The following is an 18,077-nucleotide window of genomic DNA, read 5'->3' on the forward strand; positions in this document are numbered from 1 at the left end:
GAAATAATAATCTGCTTCACTACAAACTGAAACTGACTCCTAAACGCACACGTTCATCATGTCTGTGTTTTCTGTGAGTAAATTCTACTGAAAACCTAATTCTGACTTGTGCTAAGAGGTGGTGGGTTTTTCAAGAAATACGATTTTATATAAGCTTTGCAGCATCAGTCTATAATGTGTAAACATTCCTAATGCTGTCTTTTGCTCAGAAGCATAAACATTTCTGCTAGCAACTTGTAAATACACTCCATTCAGCATGTAAAAGTGCCTCTCTTGAAAAATACCTAGAAATTATGACTTAACTGCTTAGGATTATAATACTTTATTATGATAATCTATGAAAAAAAATTATGTGCAAACTGTTGTTTAATATTACAAGTCTTGACAGATTACAGAACAAAACTTCCCATCCAATTTTTATGTCAATTCCCCAGTCTACTGAAAACTGCAACAACAGTTAGATTTTATAAAAAATCAACACAGTTCTAAATGCTCAAGATGTTGCAATATTTAAACTTACAATGCATGTTTTAAATATTTAATCCAAGTAGTGTTAAAGGACCACTGTCAAACTCTTCTGACTAAAATTCCATAAGTCTTAACAAAAATAATCAGAGACAGTTCTTTTTAGTTAAGATGTATCATCTATATAGTAGTGAGTTTCTTATGATACAAAATATAATTTCACAACCCTCAAAAACTACTTCCATTTGGATTATAGCAGCAGTTACTAACATGCTACATTTTGGGTTATGTGCATGTAAAGCTCACTTCTGAGCTGGAAAATTATCCCCTAGATTTTGGTAAAGGAAAAAAGTCCAAGCGGTTTTGGTTATGTACATATCCTTCATAGAGTTAAGCATGGGTTAACAGGGCATTCTGACAGTGATCTAGACACTTAAAGATCTTAGCGATAGAGATACTGAGCACACATTTAAACACAGATGATGGAGAATGGAGGTTATTTTTCCTTTTGAACTCACATACCTTTGAGTCTTTTCACAGGAGCTCAGGCCTTACAATACAGTAAAATCTGGCTACAGAGATTCTAATATTGGATGCAATAAACAAACTGATAGTAGTATAACACCAAATGCCAATTCAAAATGATCTCACTCATCTAGTGAATACTTGCAAAATTTTAGCAACGGACATCCACATTGGCAGGCTTTGTAACAAAGGAATTCTCTCTGCCTTATTGCACAGGGTTACCTCCAGTGCTCCTACGGCCTCACAAAAGCATAAAGCATGATTATTACTAGTGCTACGTCACATATTGCTAATTTGCAGGAACTCAGTTACTGTTGTGTGACCCGTGACATCATGGCTTCCTCTCGGTGACTAGTGTAGCTTTAGTGCTATGTGTTTCTTCAGCCTGCTTCCTAGGCTAACTTTTTGTATTTCTTCCTCTGGTCAACTGAGGCCAAAATATATTTTATGGCATAAGTTTACTCACTGAACAATTCTCATGTCACACACTGATGTACATGGATTTCTCAAAAAGAGATTGTGATAGGAGTGGAAACAAGTCTTTCAAGTGCTGCATCTCTGCACATGTCTTGCCCATTCAGAATTTTGCTTCAGCTTGGAGACAGGCACTGCTAACAAGAACTAGGCACATCACAACCAATCAGTACAAATCCTGGTGAAGAATATATTCAGACAGTAAAGGCAGGAGTGCAGTGATCTGTGAAAGGGAAAAAGCATTACATAAGATACTCTCTTTCATAATTTTTACACAGAGATGCTTTTTATTTTCCAATTGTGGTGGTTTTTTCACCAGAATTTGCATCTATTCAGAAGGCTATTAGCTTTCTCTCCCTCATGCCTTAGACAGAGCCCAGACTTCAGGCTCCAGTGGAATTGGTATGATAAGGATAAGGGGGAAAGCTTCTGCATAAAGTGAAAGATAAACAAGAAAGAGTAAACCACTAAAATTTGGGAGAAACATTTGCACTCCTTTTAGGAGCATATATATGTCTATGTAAAAAAGTAACATCAGACAGTGTCCTTTTAAGACATAAGAATAATTGCACAAACTAACCATTTCAACAACTTTTAAATATCACACATTCAATTTTCATAAGCAAGTTACAATGTCATTTAGCATTTCTCAACGAATTCAACATTGTTTTGAAACAGACACAAATGCAACACACTTTAATTTCATAAAAACCATGTGCAGCACATACCAGTTAACAGTTCAAGTTACATTCATTTTGTGGTAACAAGTTTACCAGTTGTTTAATGCAGCACCCTGGAGTACAGCAAGGTCATGTTAAAGCCTCCATCCTCCCCCTAACACAGATCATTGGCAGCCAAGTTACAACACAGCACATAAAAATACTCTTAAACACAAGTAAAACCTTTAAGCTTGTCACAGTCCAATTCTCTCAAACTTCCAGAACATGCTATATAAATAATTTATGAGCTCATCAGAAAAGAAAAACACATCAAGCAAAGGCTAAATCCACTTTGTACAGGCTAGTCTAACACAGTACTTCATGAATTCACTAATTCTCTAATTCCTAACTCACACATCTACAAGCAAAACAGTTCCCTAGCCAATGGTGAGAGTGCTCCTGCTTTCTCCTCTCTCCCAGTGCAGCTAATCCTTGCACCACACAAGGAAACATGAAAGTCTCATCTTTCATGCTATTGGATCTGCACCAAAGACTTTTTTGGTAAGCTGATCATACCTCTCAGGTTTGGTCTGTGGAATTTCCATATGCTAATGCATTCTAAAGAAACTGCGAGACAAGTACTTTGCAAAAATGAAGACCCAGGTGATGGCAGATGCAGCAGACACCACCCCGCAGGTGGCAATGGCTGCAGGATGGCCCAGGTTCTCTTTCTGCCCACTGGGTCGTGCATAGGTGTTACTCTTCATTTGTCCTAATGGCGCTGCTTCCAGCATATAATAGATCTGAGGAAGAGCTCTGTTAGGCCAAAACCTGAGCAGGAGTTGATGAATAATCACCAACCCAGTACTGCTCAACAAGGTTTCAGGCATGAATGTAAAACCTCTAATTTTGGCATATATATATATGTGTATATATATATATACATATATATCTGTCAGAATTGTAACAAAAATAAAACAACAACGTATTTCAATTGCAATGCTAAACATGCCCTGAAAAAATAGAAAGAAAAGTAGCTTTGGCTAAAGCTACTAGCTCAAATAGTTTTTATAAAAATACGAATTAAGTAGGCAAAAATACGGAGAATTTTTGCAGTTCACCTGTATCAATTTCCCATCTTTTTGCTATTAAGTACTGCTTTTGCTTGTATCAATGCTTTCAACAAGCCAATTGGTTTTAGGGCAGGTGACGAATCACACAAAATTGACTGTCACTGAGAAGTGGTTCTCGAATTTGTAATGCGAAGTGCTATGCTCGCAATAGATCTCATGGCACAGGTAGAAATCTTGTGACAAACTCCAGCCTGGGAAATGTAGTTGGAAGCTAAACGATACAGCCTTTCTGCCCCAAATATGTTGAAGTGGCCAGGTAGTACCTTCTCCACAAGTCCTCTGTCTACTAACTCCATCAGGCGCTGGCAGCTTGAAACGTAGTCACTGATCCTGCTGTAGGGAAGCCAATCAATCATGGATCCATCATAGACCACGTCCCCACTGAACAAAATCTTCCTGTCCTTGTCATGTAAGCAAATACTGCCCCTTGAATGACCAGGCATGTGCATGACAGTGAGCTGTCGATCTCCAAGGCTGATCACATCCCCTACAAATAGATTTGTTACAGGAAAATGTATGCCTTTATCATGTCTGTTAAACACCACAAAGATAACTACCTACCCATACACACAGATTTATAAATACTATTTATAAATATTAAATTTCTGCAACAACAGGAGAAGGGCATTTATTTTCTTGGTGAGTGCCAAATAGGTGTCTGAAAGATATACTTGACAAAAACTATTTTCCAATGATACTAAGTTAACACAGGCTTGGTCTGTATGAATGGAATCTATTCCCACTCTACTAAATTAAATAATGTGAAAAGCAATGCAATGAAGAAAATAAAATAGGAAACAAACATAACATGTCTAAGCTGGGTTTCCTTTGAAAAGTTTACCAATTAAGTACTTCACAATTTATTATCATTTTGACATCACTTAAATCACCTAGAATTGCACTGCTGTTACTCCTGAAAGGCAACAGGACAGAACATATATACCTGGAGGAGAACCAAGTCTGGCCTGCACACAATTTCTTCATCTCATTCAATAATATATAAAAATAAAAATTTCTTAACATTAGGTCATTTTTTTTCCCAGTTTAAATGTGAATTCTTGTTCACTACACCAACCACTGAACTGGTACTTTGAGGAAAAAGTCTCATGTCTCAATGAACATTATCTTAGAAACTTTGATATTACACTGGCACCAAACTGCTTGCTCTTTTACAAGATTATTTTAATAATCCCTCTCTTGTAAATAAAAAAAAAACAAACTTCTGTTGATTTGCTATGGTTAAATGTCACATCAGTTCTTCACAGAAGCCTTCAGTAAGTTCAGTTCTGCTTTTCCAAGCACCTGTGTGGGATGGCCTAATAAACCCAAGAAGAAAGTCCTGTGCCAGAGGTGTCACTTGTCTGTCAGACAGCTACCCTTTAACTTCTGCTGCACTGTATTGTACAGTTTAGGTGGTTTGTTGCCAAAAACCTAGCCATGTTACATATGAAAGACTAAATATATTTTTTATCTGTAAATGTTACATCAGTAACAAACCACTTGTTAAAGACGTTTTATGTAATTCACGTACAATTCTGTAAATACATATAAAGTCTGTAAAACAAAAAACATATTCGCAGGACATATTTTAAGAAACTGCTTGCTAATCGCACTGCTATGTCTTGGCAGCTTAATAAATAAGGGTCAGATGGCAGAACCGATTGACCTGGTGACAACTGAAGCCTAAAGATAAACCTGGGGTGCTCAATTTTAAGTCTATTAAATCACTGTTGAGCGATTCTTAGTATAAGGGGGAAAACAAACAAACAAACAAACACCATCAAATCCTGCTGCCAAATACTTTCAGAACTGGTAGAACCGATTTAACCCACTACGTGTCTCCTTCGTCCCCTGCTGACTGCGAGTGTCTTGCAGGTTCACAGGAGCGAACACAAGATATCGGTTTAACCCTTTCATAGGCGCGGCCGGGAAAAGCGGGGGGCAGGGAACAGGGATGCGCTGCAGGGGGCAGGGATACGCTGCAGGGAACAGGGATGTGCTGCAAGGGGCAGGGATGCGCTGCAGGGAACAGGGATGCGCTGCAAGGGACAGGGATGCGCTGCAGGAGGCAGGGATGTGCTGCAAGGGAACAGGGATGTGCTGCAGGGAACAGGGACGCGCTGCAAGGGGCAGGGATGCGCTGCAGGGATCAGGGATGCGTTGCAGGGGGCAGGGATGCGCTGCAAGGGGCAGGGATGCGCTTCAAGGGACAGGGATGCGCTGCAGGGATCAGGGATGCGCTGCAGGGATCAGGGATGCGCTGCAAGGGACAGGGATGCGCTGCAGGGAACAGGGATGCGCTGCAGGGAATAGGGATGCGCTGCAAGGGACAGGGATGCGCTGCAAGGGACAGGAATGCGCTGCAAGGGACAGGGATGCGCTGCAGGTCCCCGGAGCCGCCGGTGCCGCGCTCACCTTCCTGCAGGAGCCTGCTGGGCCGCACGGGCGGGACGCGGAACTCCCGAGCGCTCCAGCCGGGCCGCGGCGGCCGCGCCACCTCCCGGTCTGACAGCCACGTCACGGCCTCGTAGTTGTCGCCGCGCAGCAGCGCGGCCGCCTCGGCGCTGTGCACCGCCACCTCCTCGAAGTGCTGCAGCCCGCCCGAGTGGTCGAAGTGGACGTGCGTGGCCACGGCGAGCAGCGGGCGCGGCCCGGTGCCCTCGGCCGGCGCCAGCAGCCCTGCGTCGCGCAGGTATTCGGGCAGGCTGCGCAGCCCCAGCCCCGCGTCGATCACCACGTCCCGCTGCGAGCCCCGCACCAGCCAGATGTTGGCCCTGTTGCCGGACTCGTAGAAGCGCTCCTGGATCCAGAAGATGCCGCCGCCCAGGGGCTTGTGCGCGAACCACTCCAGCGCCGACATGGCCCGGGCTCGCAGCTCGGCGGCGGCGCCCGCAGCGCGGGGCGGGGCGGGCTCACTGCGAGGCGGATGCGGCGGCGGCGGCCGAGTTAGCGGGACAGTCCCGCGGGAGCCGTGAGGGGCTGGGGCGTGGAGCTGCGGGCTGAGCCCCCTCTCCTGTCGTGACAGCGCCGGGCACTCACCCGGGGAAGGCGGCCGAGACCCGCCCGCGGGTCGGGGAGTGAACCCGAAGTGCCCCGAACCCTCCGGGAGCCCCCGACTGATCGCGGCGGAGGTGGCGGGCGGTCAGCGAGGGGAGTGGGAGCGGGAAGGGAACGGAGAGGAGCCCGGAGGGATATCCTTGCACGGCAAGGGTTAAGTGACCGTCGCGACAAGCGCCTTCACCCGTTTTTACCTTTAGGGGCGTCCGGTTAAACAAACACCACCACGAAAACTCAGTATCTAAAGTTCGGGTCTTAGAATCATAGAATCATGGAATCGACTGGGTTGGAAAAGACCTCCAAGATCATCGAGTCCAACCCTTGGTCCAACTCTAGTCCATTTACTAGATCATGGCACCCAGCACCACGTCCAATCTGTGTTTAAAAATCTCTAGGGATGGTGAATCCACCACCTCTCCGGGCAGCCCATTCCAATGCCTGATTACTCTCTCTGGAAAGAATTTTTTTCTGATATCCAACTTAAATTTCCCCTGGTAGAGCTTAAGCCCGTGCCCCCTTGTCCTATTGCTGAGTGCCTGGGAGAAGAGACCAGCCCCCACCTGGCTATGACTTCCCTTCAGGTAGTTCTAGACAGTGATGAGGTCACCTCTGAGCCTCCTCTTCTTCAGGCTAAACACCCCAGCTCCCTCAGCCTCTCCCCACAGGGCTTGTGCTCCAGTCCCTTCACCAGCCTTGTTGCTCTTCTCTGGACCCGCTCCAGCCCCTCAATATCCTTTCTGAACTGAGGGGCCCAGAACTGAACACAGTACTCAAGGTGTGGCCTCACCAACACAGAGTACAGGGGAAGGATCACTTCCCTGGTCCTGCTGGTCACGCTATTTTTGTTACAGGACAGGATCCCATTGGCCTTCTTGGCCACGTGGGCACACTGTTGGCTCATGTTGAGCTTCCTGTCAATTAGTACTCCAAGGTCCCTTTCTGCCTGGCTGCTCTCCAGCCACCCTGTGCCCAGCCTGTAGCGCTGCAGGGGGTTGTTGTGGCCAAAGTGCAGGACCCGGCACTTGTCCTTGTTGAACTTCATCCCATTGGAATCAGCCCATCTCTCAAGTCTATCCAGGGTCTTTCTGCTGTATGTGCTTTTCCCGTCCACTGACTGCACCTGCTTCTGCAAATCAAGGATCTGCGTTCCACAAAACACGACCAGGATTTGGTTCGGAGGACACCGAGACCCCCCGAGACCCCCGTGCAGCTCCGGGATCCACTTCCACAGGCCCTTCCTCAGCCGCCTTCCGCCGAGTGAGTGCCAGAAAAAATAAATACGAACGTTTTACGAAGGAATTTTGAAAGCTTTAATCTGAAAGTCTTCTCATTTATGGAGTAAATGACATGCAAACTACCCATAAACATGAAAATGTACCCAGGTGCTCCATTACACGTCCCTCGTGGCAGCCAGAACACTAATTGTGGTAACTTTCTTGTGTTTAGTGACTCAGTTTTACGGCTCAACTTTCCGTCCATGATTTCTCCAATCATCTGTCACTGTCACTTTATGCTCTCAGTAGATATAGACCTTAGCCAGTATACTTGAAAAAATCTCAAGCTGGGGTAAAATTGTGGAGTTGGAATACCACTAGTTTTAATCCTTGTTACTTTTCATCAGACTAGTGCTGTGTTTCAAGAGAATTTACTGAGAATTAATTTTCAAGCAGCATTTTAAACATGAATCTTTATATTTGCTCCCTGCATTTAATGTGTAAAGCATGCCTATTCTTGCCAGCTCAACATCTGGTTTAACTTTTATTTTGTTGTGTTGTTCTGTTGTTGATTCCTTTTTTAACACCTAGATAATATGATTGCTTACATTTGGGGCTTTACTGTGTCTTTTGTCTTTCTCCCTTCTGCAAGGCTCACATCTTGCTTTTCATCCTGTTTTCAGACTTTACCATTTCTATTTTCTTTTTTTTTTTTAATTCTAGTGAATTACATGCTCAGCCCTAGATTTTGCTTTGTTTTCTTTCCAAAAAATAATCTATTTAGGTCTCTCTGTTTATTTTAGACAGTATTCTGGGCTGCAGAGTGACATGGAAATATATGATGTGATTTTACGTCATACAAACAGAGGTTATTTCTCTTGAAAATCACAAGTAGGAAAAAACTGGCATCAACCTGTTTCTCACTGGCAGTTAATAAAAAGGCCATTGCTGCTGTTTGGGGGGAACTAGATGTGATGATGCAGGTACAGCAGTAGGTCTGGAACAGACCTGTTTATACCAGGCAAGGTGCAGCACAGCAACCTTCCAGTAATCAGCTCATGGTATTTCTGGGCTGGAGCCTTGAATTTTCTCTGTATGGTCTTGGGGAGTGCCAGTAGCACACTATTTCAGCCAAATTTCTCTTGGGCCCCACTTCTTGACATCTTCCCCCACTCTCACAGTTTGCTTTACTTGCCAACCCATGAGTCATGCAATTTGTGAGATAAAGGTTGGCCTAACAGTGAAGGGGGAAAGATGTGACTGTAAATGTTTTGCGGGCTCTTTTTCTTTTATAACCATTGTTAAATATTTCAGTTAGAAACAACCTCCTTCTGTCAGCAGTTACCTTGCAGTCCAGCTGGAGTCTTTTGATGCCTTTTGATTACCTTAAATCTCTTTGCCTGTGCCACCCAAAGCTAGCTACTAAGATAAAGGACAAAAAGTAATCTAAGGATGAAGAAGTCGTGATTGATAAACGCAAACTGTTTTTTTGTGAAAAGTTCAGAAATTGCAGAATGTATTCACAGAAGGTTCAGGGTTCTTAAATGGTTTTCCCTTTTTTGTTTCTAGTTCTTCTGGTTGAGCTTGATACAGTGAATCTAAGGTTTAGAAGAAAGTTTAAAAATCCTAGGTTAGGAGGCAATGTGAGGCATGCAGAGGAGGCAGATGGAATGGAGCTGATTTTAGGCATATAACAAATTTATGGTCTGTGAAAGAACCTATGGGGAGAGGGTGAGGGAGCTGGGGGTGTTTAGCCTGGAGAAGAGGAGGCTCAGAGGTGACCTCAGCACTGTGTAGAACTACCTGAAGGGAAGTCATAGCCAGGTGGGGGTTGGTCTCATCTCCCAGGCACTCAGCAATAGGACAAGGGGGCACGGGCTCAAGCTCTACCAGGGGAAATTTAAGTTGGAGAACAGAAAAAAATTCTTTCCAGAGAGAGTAATCAGGCATTGGAATGGGCTGCCCAGAGAGGTGGTGGATTCACCATCCCTGGAGGTTTTTAAACACAGATTGGATGTGGCGCTGAGTGCCATGATCTGGTAAATGGACTGGAGTTGGACCAAGGGTTGGACTTGATGATCTTGGAGGTCTTTTCCAACCCAATCGATTCTATGTTTCTATTCTATGATTCTATGAAAATGGCTTGCTGTTTAAAATTGGCTTTTAAATGACTGTGATCTTTGTCAGACATTAATTTTTTAGGTAATATATACGTGAATTTGAAACATGTAGCCAAGATAAATATGCTTTAAAATCTGTAATATTTTCAGTACCTACATATGGCTGGATCAGATAGAGGAAGAGGACATGCCTCGTTTACCTTTGACATTGAGACTATTGGCTTTGGTAAAGGTGCAGCTCTACCCGACGTCGTCTGTAAGCCTCCACCACCATTTCCAGTGAGTACAGCCAGTATCTTGGAACACAGTCTGTGTTCAGGTAAAGTGTGTTCATGCTTGTTTAGATAACGTACTGAAATATATGAACATCCCTAAGCACTTTAGGTCAGTTTTGAAGAATTTAATTTAAGCCAGTAGTTTTCTTATTGCTACTTCCTGTCTCTTTGCAAACTGTTATTATTTATGGACATTATTATGTTATATATTTAACTAGATTGCTTGCAAGATGTTGATGTGTTGCAGTCCTCATCATGATTTGGGTTTCTGGACATTACAGCAATGGAAACACCTCATAACTGAATTTGTTTGAAATGAATTTACACTAGTCTTTGAAGGTGTGAATGGATTTGCTGGTTTTAATCCATTATTATTTATGCAAACATGAAGGATTGTGTAGCATTATTGTGTACCTCAGGAGCAGCATTTGAAAATAACTGAAAGATACTCTGTATAATTAAAGAAGCTTAATTGAGTCTTGGCATTTGTGATGTATTTGAGAATTAAAGGGGAAGAAAGAGCATTTTCTGACTGTTTTGCTGTCCAGGGAAGCTTGGACAATTCTGAGGAAGAAAAGTAGTTTTACAATGTTGCAGTTTTATGTAAGAGAACTTATCAGTTATGTCAAGATTTAATCAAAGTGCATGACATTTTTCTCAGTTTCACGTGTTTTGATACAGAACTTGCAACCTTTACATATAGTTGGTTTTATGCTGAGATTTCTCCAAAATAGTTTTCCCACCCAAGGCTTTGACTTACTGAACCAGATGCTATTCATCTTAGTCCAGCATTACAATTAAGCTGTGTGATTTCATATTACTAAGTCACCTGTAACTGTTTCTAATGTGAATGTTGCAGTCAGTTCTGTGCCATCTGAATTCTGTAGAAACTGCAGTTTCTGAGTTACAGTTAGCCTTGTATGAGGATTACTAGTCCCAGTTGTGTTGGGTTGAGCTGGCAAAATGCCAACTACCCAATACAGTGTCAGAGCCTTCCTTCCCCCACCCCCACCAAGAAAAGGGAAAGAAGGGAAAAAACTCCTTAAAACAGGTTTATATATTTATACAGATAAGAGAAAGTTAAAAGAAAACTACAATATAACACACACCTACACAAGTTAGATATAACAACAATCCTCTATCTCCCACCAAAAAAACCCCAGATCCCATCACTCTAGATCCATGAAGCTCCCCCAAAAGACACCCAGCATGGAACAGAGAGAAAGAATAACAATAAAATGTTTACTTCCCTGAACTAAAACAAAATGTGAACTAGCAGTGGGCAGCAGCCAAGGCCCACATCAGTGGTACCTAAGGATGTTATTTAATGCAATTTTAGAAAGGTTTTAGAATCATAGAGTCTTTGCTGAGTTGCCCTGATCTTAAGTCTGAATATTAAAGTGTCTTTCCCACCAGCTAGCAGGCTTTGTCAAGGCCGAGCTGTTTTTCAGCGGACACCTGCAAGATAACAGAAGACAAACAACAGAAGAAGGCCTAACTGCCTGCCCCCCGCCCCCTGCCCCCCAATCACAAAGTGGGTAGATTGGCAGGACTTTTGGGTGGGCATTAGAGAGAAATGGAAACTTCGGATTGGATGTCCGTGAGGGGTATTTAACCCTGAGACTTCGTGACCGAGAGGTCAAACCCCCTTGGGTTTGATCATGGAAGGTCCTTCTAATAATACCCTATATCTTTCTCCATTAACTTGTCTGCAGTGTGTCTCTGTTCACAGGGGTACACAATCTACAGGCATCAGCAGCAAGACAAGCAGCAGCTTGTCTTGTCTCTGCCTGGGCCATGATGGGAAAAAGAGCTAGGTACCTCCTACACCTTCTTTTATATTTCATTTGATGTCAAAATGATATGAAATATCTCTTTGGTTGCTTAAGTCAGGTGATGCTTGTCCACTTCAATCCATGTAACACTCTCTGGGCGTGCTAAACAAGGCCTGGCTAAAACTAAAGCCAAAACTACCACACTAGTATATCTAATGTATACCATGAATAAGTTAAAAATGCTTTTTTGCTTTTGTGAACAAAAATTCCGAACCAAGTAAAACTTCTCAGGGAAAATCTAGTGCCATCAGAGTTAACCTGGTTATATAACTAGGGTCAATAAAAAATTCAAGGGTTAGATTTAATGATTGGTCAGTGACCAAAAGTATGTTACAGCTGTTGACTGACAGTGAAATTATTTGAAGCAGTGAATTGTTGCTACTGAATATTTCTAATAGACACATTCTGACTTCTCTGTAAATCCAGTTAGAAACACAGTTAAGGAGCATCAGCTTACCATCAGGAACATTGAGTGATTTAAAGTGTTGGCCAGCTAGCAAGTATAGCTGGAAGCATTAAATTCCTTTCACAGTCCAACTCTGGGACTTGTGATAGAACTTTTTGCTTTGCAGCCTGTCACAGGGAAAGGAGGGACAGAAACAAAAATATTTCTTGTCCCACCTGTATTAATACAAAGTTATTAGCTATAAGTACCCTCAGTACATTGAGGTTGTATGAACCCAGCACTGCCTGCCTGACACTGGACAGAACACAGTCTGGACGGATCATTGACACTTTAGTCAGGGAGAATTCTATCTATGAAGATATTAGCTATAAGCGTCCTCAGAACATCAAAGCTTTCTATAACCCAGATAAGCCTGTCTGCATCTCACTTAAAGACAATGCTGGACAGCACACTGTCTGGAAAGATCTTTGATACTCTGTTATGAGACTACACTTAATAGCAAGAAAGAAGTTTCTCTATAGCAGCTCCTGAAATAACTTTTATTAATGCAAGTATGAGACAAGGCTAATATGGGTTTCTTAGTCAATGATAACATTTTACTGCATGATTACTCTTTGCCACTAGAAAAACCCCAATCACCAGAAATACTCTTCATAAAGCAGGGCAACAACCTAAACCTCAATACCGAATGCAAACAGCAATACTACATTACAGAACTCAAGCAGCATCCCCCTCTCCATGACAGACTTAATTAGTAACACAACCTTACTACCAGAAACACAACAGCTTAACACCAAATTTGAACACACTCGGTAACAAAAATCAAAAGCAAAAGGAAGCAAACTGCTAACAATGAACAACAAAACAAAACTGCAAGTAGAAACAAGATATATATATCTGATGAGTTATAGCAAAGTATAATTAGTAAGGCACAGGAAAACAGAGTAAGAATTGGTTGCTCACCCCTATGATGTCCAGTGAGGTGGGGGAAGACAGGATAAATCACTGGTTACCCTCCCAGAGATGGTGGAAGTTTTCTCCCCAGTTTTTGCTCACGTCCAATTTCTTTCATACCCTTTTACCTTAGGAAGGTTGAGTCATTATAGTCAGTAATAGTTTTTGTTTTGAGGGTAATAGACAGATGACATAAGCCTGAGGGCTGGCTCCCTGTGTGTCCGTAGGGTGTGGTGAAGGGCTTTGTCATTTCCATAACACTCCATTCTTTGATAATCCTATCAATATGGCTTGAGCACTTTCAGGAAGCCACTGGATTCTCTTTGTCCCCTGACAGCGGCTCCTGGGAGCACCTTTCCAGGGACTGAGGTGTTCCCCTTAAACCATCAGAAGTCTGCCAGGGTTATCACTCCACATAGCCTAGCATTCAGGTATTGATTGTGCACCATCTGTCATGGGAGACATCCATTCTGTAATTCTGTCTCTAGTATTCTGGATAGTTTTAAAGCTGTTTTTGTGTATTTATCTTTCCCAATTTCAAGATTCATAGTTAAAAAAACCTAAAACCCCAAACCAGACCAAACACCAGAAAAAACCCAAACGAAAACAAACCCAAACCAAAACAGCAACAAAGAGCCCCAGCCAACAACCAACCCCAAAAAAAACCCACAACCCCAAAAAATCCAAGCCTTGACAATTTATTTAATTTCAACTGACAGAAACTGAATTGTTTGAGGGTCTCTGTGATATCTGGTTGTATGACAACACTACCTGTTTCTGTGACAACAGTCACGGAAAGGTTGTCCATATTATTTAGAAATCATACTTAATGTAGTTAAAACACTATTTTAGAAAAGGTTAAGGCCAGGACTACTCTGACTGAAGACAGAAGAAATGGCTTCTTCTTAAATCAGGTTGATGAGAAAAACTGGGGGTTTTTTGTCGATGAAGAGCTTAAGATGACCATGAATGGCTATTTCACATTTTTAAGGTATTTTTTCTTGATTTCTTGATTTCTTTGACCTTATGTAACTTCATTTTTGTATGAAGATACAGTGAAGTTACATAAGGTCAAATTTAAATGTATAGTTATTATACATGTCAGAATGCAATAAGTATACTTGTGAAGTAGTATAAGGCAAAATTGCACTCTTTTTTTTTTAGCTGTGTTTATTGTAGCTTTTACCTGTATATTTGGTGGATATCCAGACCTTATAAATAATAAACATAATTTATACAGAATAAAGACAATAAGCCAGTGCCTCTGGAAACAGAAGAAGATGAAGATTACATGTTGGCCTTAAAACAAGAACTTACAGGAACTATGAAAAAAATGCCATACTTTTTGGCAGTAGAAGAAGAACATCAAGGTTTGTTTGTCTGTTTTTTTTATTTATATCTTTAGTTAGTTACTCTTTTATGAAGGTTGGTGTGTTGAAGATGAGTTTTGTACAGATAACGAGGAAGAAAAAATGGCAACTTAAGATAATAGGGATTTTTTATGCTTTTACATTCACTGAAATCATGGGTTACACCTGCAAGTGCTCTAACTGGAAAGGAACTACTGTGTGAAATGAAAGGTATCACACATCTGCTCCATTTGGCATACAGTAAGAAATATTTAGACCAACTGCATGCCATCTTTTGAATTATATGCTGGCCTATATAACTGAAATAGGCACTTCTACATGTTAAAATACCATAAAATTTTGCCTTAGAGCAAAGAAATTGATAGTGAATACTAGTGTTGAAATTCAGCTTTCATTTTAATTATGTAATGACATACTCAAAATAATCAATGTTATATTTAATAGATGAACATTCTAAAAGGTACTCAGCTTTTTCTTTTCCCCTAAGTCCATTCAGGAAATATTAGTGTTCCTAGCAAGTCACTTGAAATATGAAGACTGAGATGAGCATAAGTGGTTTAATGAGGTTTTCATCAGAAGCAGAGCTGGATTAGAAGTGAAATCTTGATTTTATTCTGCCTGATCTAAGAATTTCTTTTACTTGCATGTAATTAAATATTAACTGTTTGTTATCGTTTGAAAAAAATAAATGCTCTTCTATACTTGACACCCAGTCATACATCATTATGCTGTTAAAATTTGTTGTAGTTTGGGATTATTATGTAAATTCTCTCCCCTGCCACTTAACTGCCCAGGCCAGCGGTTAACAAAAGAAGCAGTTAACTGTGATCGCTGGGGTGGGGGCAGGTTTGTCTCTTTTGGTTTTTTTTTTTTGGATATTCTCCTCAGTCTTGGCTCGGCGGAATGGGGGAGTGGGGGCTCCAAGGAGGCAGGCTGCCCTGCTGGTTACTGCTGGGGTTTTCCTGGCTGTCTTGCCGCTGCCTACTTCGGACTACTTTTTCCTGCCGTGCTGCTGCCTGCCTTGGATTTGCTGCTGGTTGCTCGTACCTTTCTGCTTCTTGGACGGGGAACACAGGGGGAAGAGACTGAGTCCATCTGAAAGCCCACTGCTTGTCTGTTTCGCTGGAGAGGGACTGAAACTCACTCTACAGCCAGCCGGGCTGTGACAAGGACACTTAAGTATAACCTTTTCTCCCGGAGGAAAACCTGCTGGGTTTTGTTGTTGTTTTTTTTTTCTCTTATGGTGTTGGGGAAGTGGGTTGCACTAGTCTGTTTACATATATATATATATATATATAGCAGTTATCCTTCTTGTATTAAAATTCCTTTTCTTAAATTTGATAAAGAGTGGTGTGATTATTGTGGAGGAGGCCCCTCCCCTGCTTGTAGGTAAAACATTTTGGTTTTTCGCCTCAAACCGAGACATTTCTTGGCGCCCAACGTGTGGGGCTTGTAAACAAAGAAGGATAACTGCTATTTTGTGGCACCATGTGGGTCTTGAGCTTAGGGTTCATCAGGACCATCCTGTATAATATATTGGCTTTTTGTTGGTACAAATTCATGCCAAAAGGAGCGGCAGGTTTAAGTCTTATCAACAAATCAATGAGCAAAACTCAAATAGCCGCAATTATTATTGAGTTCTTACTCTGGATTTATGGTGCCATGAATTCGATGCCTTTGGATGTCATGTGGGTGGTGCTCTCCAGGCTGTTTTCCTGCCGCAACCTAAGCTGCTACCTCTGGGGATTCAGTGATAATAGTACGGACCCTTGGGAAGGAACAAAGGGGAATCTCTTCTCCCAACCCTTTGTCCATTCTCCATTCAAGTCTGCTACAACAGCTTTTGAGATGTTTAAATTCTCCCTGGATGCCAGAGATATCTTGCTCTTTATGGTTTTTCTGCAGGGTTGTATCCCTGCAGCTTACAGAATGTTTGAAGGTAGGGCCAGGGTTTTTCCAGAATGCATTCAGAAACCTAGCCCAGTGAAGGGGGAAAGCGAGAGAATAAAACCCCTGATGCCACAGTGAAGGGAGAAAAGGATGAGGCTAAACCAGGAGGACAGTCCAAGCCTATGGAAGTTGCCCCTATTCAGAAAAGGAAATATAAGACCAAATTAGACCATCCAGCGGACGATGAGGGGGCTGCTGCACCTCCACAGCAAGCAGACCCAGAGCCTGAGATCATCACTGAGTCATTGTCATTTGATAATCTCCGTAGTTTGCGGAAAGACATTGCTCGACGCCCGGGTGAGCCCATCCTGACTTGGTTGATCCGAGTTTGGGACCTTATGGGTGAAACCTTACAACTGGATGGTGCTGAAGCCAGGTTTTTGGGGGCTCTGGCCCAGGATGTGGCTATTGAACAGGTGTTTGTGAGGGAATCAAAGCCCCTTTCACTCTGGGCACGACTTCTAACGAGTGTAAGAGAGAAGTTTGTTTATAGAGAAATCCTGCAGGAACATCATATTAGGAAGACTTGGAAGACGATGGAAGAAGGAATTTTACGTCTGAGGGAGATGGCAATGATGGACGCGCTTTTTGGAAGAGGTGGGCAAGCCAATAATGACCCTGACAAGGTCAGATGCACACCACATATGTGGTGGAACCTTTCACGCTCGGGGCCAGCGGAATACACCGATTTCCTGGCATCCATGTATAGGGAAGAGAACCAAGAAACAGTGGGCGCTGTAGCAAATAAGCTCCGGATATATGAAGGCATGACCCACAGCCCAATGCAGGCCCGTATTTCTGCTGTAGAGACATTGGTTGAGAGTCTCAAGACGCTGCCTGCAGAGGTAAAAGCGATCAGAGAGGAAATTAGGGAAAGTCTCCAAGTGGCACCAGTGCGAATGAGAACCTCTGAAGTCAGAGCCAGACGCCCCCCAGCCAGAGGAAGTGGACAGACCTCACGAACTGAGATGTGGTACTTCCTGGCCAAACATGGAGAAGACATGGGACGGTGGGATGGGAAACCCACCCGTGCCCTTGCAGCCCGAGTACAAGAACTGAAGGAGAATGGAAGAAGGTCAGTGAGAGTAAGTGCAGTCCCAGTTTCCCACGGGCAAGAATCTGACCCACAGGAGGGCACCTCCCAGGTGTACTCATCGAGAAAAGGTTCTGACCGCTATGACCAGGATCAGTGTTAGAGGGGCCCTGCCTCTAGCCAGGTAGAGGCACGGGACAACCGTGTCTATTGGACTGTGTGGATTCGATGGCCTGGTACATCAGACCCACAAAAGTATAAGGCTTTGGTTGATACTGGCGCTCAATGCACATTAATGCCATCAGGACATGTGGGCTCAGAAACTATTTCTATTTCTGGGGTGACGGGGATCTCAAGAGTTGACTGTGCTAGAAGCTGAAGTGAGCTTGACAGGAAGAGATTGGCAGAAACACCCCATTGTGACTGGTCCAACCGCCCCATGTATCCTGGGCATTGACTACCTCAGGAATGGATATTTTAAGGACCCAAAGGGGCATAGATGGGCTTTTGGAATAGCCACTGTACAGACAGAAGGGATTGAACAATTGAACTCATTGCCAGGTCTCTCAGAAAGTCCTTCTGCTGTTGGACTGTTGAAAGTTGAGGA

At 42.9% G+C, this 18,077-nt stretch overlaps 2 protein-coding genes across 3 annotated transcripts in view; one reads left to right on the forward strand and one right to left on the reverse strand.

Annotated features, from left to right (window-relative positions):
* Positions 1-306: 306 nt before the first annotated feature.
* Positions 307-6,154, reverse strand: MBLAC2 (metallo-beta-lactamase domain containing 2). Of its 2 annotated transcripts, XM_071580366.1 has the most exons (3): positions 5,672-6,154; positions 3,520-3,743; positions 307-1,687 (listed from the first exon to the last, which is right to left on the reverse strand). In XM_071580366.1, exons 1-3 carry the CDS (start codon positions 6,114-6,116, stop codon positions 1,631-1,633), a joined length of 726 nt encoding a protein of 241 aa, XP_071436467.1. In that variant the 5' UTR covers positions 6,117-6,154; the 3' UTR covers positions 307-1,630. The 2 variants fall into 2 exon arrangements, with proteins under 2 accessions (XP_071436467.1, XP_071436466.1); XM_071580365.1 differs by having other exon boundaries at positions 307-3,743.
* Positions 6,155-9,806: 3,652 nt separating this feature from the next.
* The window catches only part of POLR3G (RNA polymerase III subunit G), a 30,593-nt gene continuing 22,322 nt past the window's right edge, over positions 9,807-18,077 (forward strand). The window contains 2 exon segments of the mRNA XM_071581086.1: positions 9,807-9,926; positions 14,358-14,487. Coding sequence (XP_071437187.1) covers positions 9,807-9,926; positions 14,358-14,487 — 250 coding nt within the window.

This window comes from Pithys albifrons, chromosome Z (assembly GCF_047495875.1).
Source record: "Pithys albifrons albifrons isolate INPA30051 chromosome Z, PitAlb_v1, whole genome shotgun sequence".
NCBI classification, from domain to species: Eukaryota; Metazoa; Chordata; class Aves; order Passeriformes; family Thamnophilidae; genus Pithys; species Pithys albifrons.

Bases quoted from the DNA above. Each gene is read 5' to 3' on its own strand.
- MBLAC2 (XM_071580365.1), bottom strand. From the start codon at position 6,116: ATGTCGGCGCTGGAGTGGTTCGCGCACAAGCCCCTGGGCGGCGGCATC. The intron at 3,744-5,671 runs GTGAGCGCGGCA...ATCTATTTGTAG, and splicing joins CAGCAGGCTCCTGCAGGAAG to GGGATGTGATCAGCCTTGGA.